The sequence below is a fragment of the Oncorhynchus mykiss genome, unplaced genomic scaffold, assembly GCF_013265735.2.
Source record: "Oncorhynchus mykiss isolate Arlee unplaced genomic scaffold, USDA_OmykA_1.1 un_scaffold_246, whole genome shotgun sequence".
Taxonomy (NCBI): domain Eukaryota; kingdom Metazoa; phylum Chordata; class Actinopteri; order Salmoniformes; family Salmonidae; genus Oncorhynchus; species Oncorhynchus mykiss.
Genome location: NW_023493706.1, coordinates 218,409 through 228,176, shown reverse-complemented (window position 1 = coordinate 228,176; position 9,768 = coordinate 218,409). Strand labels below are relative to the sequence as shown.

At 42.0% G+C, this 9,768-nt stretch overlaps 1 protein-coding gene across 1 annotated transcript in view; it reads left to right on the top strand.

The window, feature by feature from the left end:
- Nucleotides 1-631: 631 nt before the first annotated feature.
- The window catches only part of LOC110512274 (MHC class II transactivator), a 44,984-nt gene continuing 35,847 nt past the window's right edge, over nt 632-9,768 (top strand). The window contains exons 1-2 of the mRNA XM_036973398.1: nt 632-837; nt 8,294-8,368. Coding sequence (XP_036829293.1) covers nt 753-837; nt 8,294-8,368 — 160 coding nt within the window. The 5' untranslated portion in view covers nt 632-752. The remainder of the gene's footprint in view (nt 838-8,293; nt 8,369-9,768) is intronic.

Below are 9,768 nucleotides of genomic sequence, written 5' to 3'. Positions count from 1 at the left end.
CCGCGAGGGAGGGGGGGAGGGGGTGTGTGGTATGGTGAAGTAAGTGGCGTGGCTGGTATCTGTTTATGTTGCGCCTGTGCGTGTGTATGCGCCTATCAGACTGGTATGGCATATGGCCACACAGATAGACCGGTTGGTATGGCTGGTACTTTCCCAGCTAGACTGAAGCCAAACTCCCATGTAATTTCCTCCTCTAAAAAAACAGAGGGAGGGAGAGAAAGAGGGAGAGGTCCTCTGGTCCAGGAGTCTTCTTCTGTCTTTTTTTTGTCCTAGCAACATAATCAGCTCTTTAACATTACCAATAGTTAGTCGGGCATTAGTGGGGTTCCCCAGTCTCTCCTGTATCCGATTGTAGCCAATGGGGCGGCAGGGTAGCCTAGTGGTTAGAGCGTTGGACTAGTAACCTGAAAGGTTGCAAGTTCAAATCCCCGAGCTGACAAATCTGTCGTTCTGCCCCTGAACAGGCCGTCATTGAAAATAAAAAATGTGTTCTTAACTGACTTGCCTAGTTAAATAAAGGTAACATAAATACACCCCTTGGTCTGAGTGATGAAAGCACTTGTCTTTAAGTTTGTAGAACAGTGGAAACGAATGGGACAGAGAGAGAGAGAGAGAGAGAGAAGAGAATAGACGCACAATGAGATTCCTATCGAAAGTAAAAGTGAATCGATGCCGTGGGTGCGACGCGAACAGACAGACGCACAACAAACGGCAGCAAAGTGCACGGAGCGTTCAAGGACAGCTATAGCTTAATGCATGGATCATATAGTGGATCATATGGTGGAAGCTGTTGCGTTTTAACCGAGGGGATGGAGACTCTCGATGCCCGCCAGACAGGTGAGAATTTTTGGGGTCTTTTTCTCCTCAATGTAGTTTTTATCCGACGCACTTGCTCCGGTGAAATAAAAAAAAACATTTCTTTTTTTGAAAAGACAATTCATGTGAACTTATTTTGTACTATTTATTTAAGAGTTGTACTGTTTTTATATTTGTAAATCAAATTTAATTTCGCAATTACTTTTTGTTTGTGAATGATTGCATGTGGCGTGTGATTTGATGCGGGTTTTTTGGGGGTGTTTGGGGGGGATTCCAGTCAACAACGAGAAAAAGTGAATGACCAGGTGTCCTCTAATGGCCCTCGGTAGGTGCTGTTCTCCGTCCTGTTATTCAGAAGGAATACTACCGTGTGTTGCAATCTTGTCTTCTGTAATGTTTAATTTGTGTTTGGCAGGTTATCTGGAATTTATTATTTTACTGTAGGACTTGTATCATGCCCCCCCCCCCCCCCCCCCCCCCCACATGTTTCAAAGAGCAATACTGTGACACGTGTGTGTGTGTGTGGGGGGGGGGGGGGGGGGCGTGGAGTTCATTAATTAGGCAATGCTTTTACTTTCTGATCTGTTTTAATATCATTCTCTCACCCCCCCCCCCCCCCCCCCCCCAGGATGTGGGTAGCTCATAGGCTAGTTACAGAGTAAATCAACAACTATTATGTTTAGAGAGAGACGGGACATGCTGCTCTGGGGTCCCTGCTGAAGCCCAATAGGCTAGTTATAGTGTAAACAGACAGAGCCCAGAGACATTATGTTTAGAGACAGAGACCAGACAGACCAGACAGAGACCAGAGACATTATGTTTAGAGACAGAGACCAGACAGACAGACAGAGACCAGAGACATTATGTTTAGAGACAGAGACCAGACAGACAGACAGAGACCAGAGACATTATGTTTAGAGACAGAGACCAGACAGACAGACAGAGACCAGAGACATTATGTTTAGAGACAGAGACCAGACAGACAGACAGAGACCAGAGACATTATGTTTAGAGACAGAGACCAGACAGACAGACAGAGACCAGAGACATTATGTTTAGAGACAGAGACCAGACAGACAGACAGAGACCAGAGACATTATGTTTAGAGAGATGGGACAAAACATTGAGAATGTTGAATATTGTTCAAAATTCTAGAAATTTAGTTTATTATTTTATTTAACTAGACAATTTCAGTTAAGAACAAATTCTTATTTTACAATGATGGCATACCCCGACCAAACCCTCCCCTAACCCGAACGACCCTGGGCCAATATTGCACCGCCCTATGGGACCCTCGATCTCGACCGTAACCCAATGAGAGGTCCTGATGCTAGAGACCGTAACCCAATGAGAGGTCCTGATGCTAGAGACCGTAACCCAATGAGAGGCCCTGATGCTAGAGACCGTAACCCAATGAGAGGTCCTGATGCTAGAGACCGTAACCCAATGAGAGGCCCTGATGCTAGAGACCGTAACCCAACACCTTATTGAGAGGTCCTGATGCTAGAGACCGTAACCCTGGATCCCGTGCTTCCTACACCTAGCTGAGAGGCCCTGATGCTAGAGACCGTAACCCTGGACCCCGTGCTTCCTACACCTAGCTGAGAGGTCCTGATGCTAGAGACCGTAACCCTGGACCCCGTGCTTCCTACACCTAGCTGAGAGGTCCTGATGCTAGAGACCGTAACCCTGGACCCCGTGCTTCCTACACCTAGCTGTAGCTGCAGACATCATTGCTCCCCCCTTAACATGTATTTTTAACCTCACGCTTGATGTCAAACATTTTCCCACATTATGGAAATCTGCTTTTGTACTGCCTCTCATGAAAGGTGGAGATCCTTCGCTACTTGACAACTATTATTAACCCGTATCAACATTGTCTGTACCTTCAAAGGTACTGGAGTCCTTAGTTAGTAAACAGATCAAAGGCCTACTGCCAAGAAAACAACATCTTCAATGGAATGTAAAATCAGGTTTTGTAGGTCTGTCCAACAGCACTGTTTCAGCAACAGTGAAGGTTTTTAAATGACTGTGAGCACTGTGCTCTTGATAAGAAAGTTACATTGTGTTGTCCGTCTTTATCGATTTGTCGAAGGCATTTGACACCGTGGACCATGCTGTGTTCGTAGTGCAAAGGTTTAAATGTTGTGGAATTACTGGTCGTGCTCTAGCTCTGTTTATACACGACCTATCAAATCGTTCAGAATGTGTAACGGCGGATGGTTGTAAATCTGCGTCCATAGAGGTGGTGCTCTAGGTGTTCCGCAAGGTTCTATTTTGGGCCCACTATTTTTTTTGTTTTGTATGTCAACAACATTGGGAATCTTATTGAAAAACACCGGATGTTATTATTGTTTTATGCAGATGATACTTTATTACTTTATTTTAAACTTTATTATTTATTTATATCTTTATTCTAGTGGTAGTAGTTTATCTTTAGATTTTTTTTTAAATGCCCAAAGACCATTTAAACATCATACAACAGAATCTGTATGATTTTAAAGCTGATTCTAAATTCGGGTAAAAACAAAATGCATGGTATTTTCAAATGCCAGGCATGTTACCGATCATGTCATTGCTGCATTGGCTGGACATACTATAGAGCGAGTTAAAGTGTACAAATATTTGGGTGTGTGGGTTGATGATGATCTGAGCTTCACTGTGCATGTAGAGAACTTGATAAGGAAGCTCAAGCTGAAAATAGGATTTTATTACCGTCATAAGGCTTGTTTTTCTTTTGAGGCCAGGAAGGAGCTGGTACGATGTACAGTCGTGGCCAAAAGTTTTGAGAATGACACAAATATTAATTTTCACAAAGTCTGCTGCCTCAGTTTATATGATGGTAATTTGCATGTTCTCCAGAATGTTATGAAGAGTGATCAGATGAATTGCAATTAATTGCAAAGTCCCCCTTTGCCATGCAAATGAACTGAATCCCCCAAAAACATTTCCACTCTATTTCAGCCCTGCCACAAAAGGACTAGCTGACATCATGTCAGTGATTCTCTCATTAACACAGGTGTGAGTGTTGACAAGGACAAGGCTGGAGATTACTCTGTCGTGTTGATTGAGTTTGAATAACAGACTGGAAGCTTTAAAGGAGGGTGGATCTTGGAATCATTGTTCTTCCTCTGTCAACCATGGTTACCTGCAAGGAAACACATGCCATCATCATTGCTTTGCATAAAAATAGCTTCACATGCAAGGATATTGCTGCCAGTAAGATTGCACCTAAATCAACCATTTATCGGATCATCAAGAACTTCAAGGAGAGCGGTTAAATTGTTGTGAAGAAGGCTTCAGGGTGCCCAAGAAAGACCCGCAAGCGCTAGGACCGTCTCCTAAAGTTGATTCAGCTGCGGGATCGGGGCACCACCAGTACAGAGCTTGCTCAGGAATGGCAGCAGGCAGGTGTGAGTGCATCTGCACGCACAGTGAGGCGAAGACTTTTGGAGGATGGCCTGGTGTCAAGAAGGGCAGCAAAGAAGCCACTTCTCTCCAGGAAAAACATCAGGGAAAAACTGATATTCTGCTAAAGGTACAGAGATTGGACTGCTGAGGACTGGGGTAAAGTCATTTTCTCTGATGAATCCCCTTTCCGATTGTTTGGGGTATCCGGAAAAAAGCTTGTCCGGAGAAGACAAGGTGAGCGCTACCATCAGTCCTGTGTCATGCCAACAGTAAAGCATCCTGAGACCATTCATGTGTGGGGTTTCTTCTCAGCTAAGGGAGTGGGCTCACTCACAATTTTGCCTAAGAACACAGCCATGAATAAAGAATGGTTCCAACACATACTCCGAGAGCAACTTCTCCCAACCATCCAGGAACAGTTTGGTGACGAACAATGCGTTTTCCAGCATGATGGAGCACCTTGCCATAAGGCAACAGTAATAACTAAGTGGCTCGGGGAACAAAACATCAATATTTTGAGTCCATGGCCAGGAAACTCCCCAGACCTTAATCCCATTGAGAATTTGTTGTCAATCCTCAAGAGGCGGGTGGACAAACAAAAACCCACAAATTCTGACAAACTCCAAGCATTGATTATGCAAGAATGGGCTGCCATCAGTCAGGATGTGGCCCAGAAGTTAATTGACAGCATGTCAGGGTGGATTGCAGAGGTCTTGAAAAAGAAGGGTCAACACTGCAAATATTGACTCTTTGCATCAACTTCATGTAATTGTCAATAAAAGCTAGGGCCTGTAGGACCTGCCTTGTTGATAGTGTTGTTTAAGAAGGCAGAAACTAGGGCCTGTAGGACCTGCCTTGTTGATAGTGTTGTTAAGAAGGTAGAAACTAGGGCCTATAGGACCTGCCTTGTTTATAGTGTTGTTTAAGAAGGCAGAAACTAGGGCCTGTAGGACCTGCCTTGTTGATAGTGTTGTTTAAGAAGGCAGAAACTAGGGCCTGTAGGACCTGCCTTGTTGATAGTGTTGTTTAAGAAGGCATAAACTAGGGCCTATAGGACCTGCCTTGTTTATAGTGTTGTTTAAGAAGGCAGAAACTAGGGCCTGTAGGACCTGCCTTGTTGATAGTGTTGTTTAAGAAGGCAGAAACTAGGGCCTATAGGACCTGCCTTGTTTATAGTGTTGTTTAAGAAGGCAGAAACTAGGGCCTGTAGGACCTGCCTTGTTGATAGTGTTAAGAAGGTAGAGCAGCGCTTTATTATGGACAGACTTCTCCCCATCTTAGCTAATGTTGTATCAGTATGTTTTGACCATGACAGTTTATATTTCAGTGTTACATCAAGCAGTTTAGTCACCTCTACTTGGTACATTTCCACGTTATTCATTACAAGATTTAGTTGAGGTTTAGGGTTTAGTGAACGATTTGACTCAAATACAATGCTTTTAGTTTATAGATATTTAGGACTAACTTATTCCTTGACATTCATTCTGAAACTATCTGCAGCTGTTTGTTAAGTGTTGCAGTCATTTCAGTCGCTGTCGTAGCTGACTTGTCTAGTGTTGAGTCATCCGCATACATAGAAACTCTGGCTTTACTCATGTCATTAGTAAAGATTGAAAAAAGCAAGGGGCCTAGACAGCTGCCCTGGGGAATTCCTGATTCTACCTGGATTATGTTTGAGAGGCTTCCATTAAAGAACACCCTCTGTGTTCTGTTAGACAAGTAACTCTTTATCCACATTATAGCAGGGGGGTGTAAAGCCATAACACATACGTTTTTCCAGCAGCAGACTATGATTGCTAATGTCAAAAGTGGCATTGAAGTCTAACAAGACAGCCCCCACAATCTTTTTTTTTAAATCAACACATTATTCAATTTCTGTTAGTCACATTTCTGTGGAACTTGTTCAGTTTATGTCTCAGTTGTTGAATCTTGTCGTGTTCATACAAATATTTACACATATTAAGTCTGCTGAAAATAAACACAGTTGACAGTGAGAGGACATTTATTTTTTTGAAGAGTTTATCTGGTCAAACACAAGTGGTAACAGGCTGATTGGTCAGCTATTTGAGCCAGTAAAAGGTGCTTTACTATTCTTAGGTAGTGGAATGACTTTAGCTTCCCTTCAAGCCTGAGGGGTCACACACTTTCTAGCAGGCTTAAATTAAAGATGTGGCAAATAGGAGTGGGCAATATCGTCCGTGATTATCCTCAGTCATTTTCCATCCAGATTGTCAGATCCTCTGTGACTTGTCCTTATTGTCAATACTTTGTTCACCTCTTTCACACTGACTTTACGGAACTCAAAAGTACAATTCTTGTCTGTCATAATATGGTCAGATATACAATCGATGTGTCGTGTCAGCGTTTGTTGCTGGCGTGTCATCATGCCTAAGTTTGCTTATCTTGCCAATTTAAAAAAAAAAATCCTTGAGGTAGTTTGGCAATATCAGTGGGTTTTATAATGAATGAGCCATCTGATTCAATGAATGACGGAGCTGAGTTTGCCTTATTTCCCAACATGTCATTGAAGGTGCTCCGAAGATTTTTACTGTCATTATTTATGACCCTTGACCTTTGTTTCATAGTTTCTTTTTTATTCAGTTTGGTCACATGACAGGACGTTAGCCAATCTTTTTTATTCAGTTTGGTCACATGGCAGTACGTTAGCCAATCGGTTGTGCAGCCAGACTTATTTTCCATTCCTTTTGCCTCATCCCTCTCAAACCATAACATCCTCATTCCTCTCAAACCATAACATCCTCATCCCTCTCAAACCATAACATCTCCATTCCTCTCAAACCATAACATCTTCATCCCTCTCAAACCATAACATCTTCATCCCTCTCTCTTCTCTCTCTCCTCATCAATCCACAGGGGATTTTAACAGTTTTTTTTTTAAACAAGTCATGTTCTTAACGAGTGTGTGCCTATTAGTTACTGGGATAAGCAATTTCATAAATGTGTCAAGTGCAACGTCTGGGTTGCTTCTCATTACACACCACGGACCAACAAATATTCTTTACATCAACAACATGGGAATCACTACAAAACATATTGTATGACCTCATACACTATATTAGGCCCAGCCTTTGGAACTGGTTTTCCTACGTTGAGAGAATGCCAAGAGTGGTGCAAAGCTGGCATCAAGGCAAAGGGTGGCTATATTGAAGAATCTCAAATATATTCAAAAATTTCTAAACACTTTTTTGGTTACTACATGATTCCATCTGTGTTATTTCATAGTTTTGATGTCTTCACTGTTATTCTACAATGTAGAAAATAGTTTAAACAATAAGAAAAACCCTGGAATGTGTAGGTGTTCTAGAACCCTGGAATGTGTCGGTGTTCTAGAACCCTGGAATGTGTCGGTGTTCTAGAACCCTGGAATGTGTAGGTGTTCTAGAACCCTGGAATGAGTCGGCGTGTCCAAATTTTTGACTCTCAGTTGATATCACATATATTATCAAGCATTTCACACACGTTATCCAGATACTGACTGTTAGCACTTGGTGGTCTATAGCAGCTTCCCACGAGAATGGGCTTTGGGTGAGGCAGATTAATCTGTAGCCATTATTACATCAACAGTATTTAACATGAGATCCTCTCTAATCTTTACAGGAATGTGGTTTTGAATATAAACAGCCACACCTCCACCATTGGAATTCCTGTCTTTTCTAGTAAATGTTATAACCATGTATTGCTACCACTGTATCATTAAAGGTATTGTCTAAGTAGAGTTTCAGATGTAGTCAGAATATGAATGTAATCTGTTACTAGCAAGTTATTCATTTCATGAACCTTGTTTCTTAAAGCTACGTAGGTTAACGTGGGCTATTTTTGAGCACTTTTCTGTGATGCTTGCTTGTTTTCATTGCTTTACTGGGAAACTTATCAGAAGTAGACATTCTCATGTTATTTATGTTAGTGCAGGGTGAGCTGCACACGGTGGACTTCCTCCGAGGGCAAACCCGCATCAGTATTAACAGCATAAATCTGGTTCCTAGGCACGTGATTGCTGCGTACAATAGATGTAGAATATGGTGATCCAATGTGATTTGGTCAACAGGTGCCAGGATGCAGGATATGGACATCATGGATCTGCCCCCCTCCCTTACACCTGAGGTTGAAGACTTTCTGCCAGGTAACCCTGGACAAAACACGGATCTACAGAGATATAGTTACCCTGGACTAACACAGAGATATAGTTACCCTGGACTGTCACAGAGATATAGTTACCCTGGACTAACACAGATATATAGTTACCCTGGACTAACACAGAGATATAGTTACCCTGGACTAACACAGATATATAGTTACCCTGGAGTAACACAGATATATAGTTACCCTGGACTAACACAGATATATAGTTACCCTGGACTAACACAGAGATATAGTTACCCTGGACTAACACAGAGATATAGTTTCCCTGGACTAACACAGATATATAGTAACCCTGGACTAACACAGAGATATAGTTACCCTGGACTAAACACTGATCTACAGAGATATAGTTACCCTGGACTAACACAGATATATAGTTACCCTGGACAAACACAGATATATAGTTACCCTGGACCAACACAGAGATATAGTTACCCTGGACTAACACAGATATATAGTTACCCTGGGCTAACACAGAGATATAGTTACCCTGGACTAACACAGAGATATAGTTACCCTGGACTAAACACTGTTCTACAGAGATATAGTTACCCTGGACTAACACAGAGATTTAGTTACCCTGGACTAGCACAAAGATATAGTTACCCTGGACTAACACAGAGATATAGTTACCCTGGACTAAACACTGATCTACAGAGATATAGTTACCCTAGACTAACACAGAGATTTAGTTACCCTGGACTAGCACAAAGATATAGTTACCCTGGACTAACACAGAGATATAGTTACCCTGGACTAAACACTGATCTACAGAGATATAGTTACCCTGGACTAACACTGATCTACAGAGATATAGTTACCCTGGACTAACACATAGATATAGTTACCCTGGACTAACACAGATATATAGTTACCCTCGACTAACACAGAGATATAGTTACCCTGGACTAAACACAGAGATATAGTTACCCTGGACTAAACACAGAGATATAGTTACCCTGGACTAACACAGAGATATAGTTACCCTGGACTAACACAGAGATATAGTTACCCTGGACTAAACACTGTTCTACATAGATATAGTTACCCTGGACTAACACAAAGATATAGTTACCCTGGACTAACACAGAGATATAGTTACCCTGGACTAACACAGAGATATAGTTACCCTGGACTAAACACTGTTCTACAGATAAATAGTTACCCTGGACTAACACAGAGATATAGTTACCCTGGACTAACACAGAGATATAGTTACCCTGGACTAACACAGAGATATAGTTACCCTGGACTAACACAGATATATAGTTACCCTGGACTAACACAGAGATATAGTTACCCTGGACTAAACACAGAGATATAGTTACCCTGGACTAACACAGATATATAGTTACCCTGGACTAACACAGATATATAGTT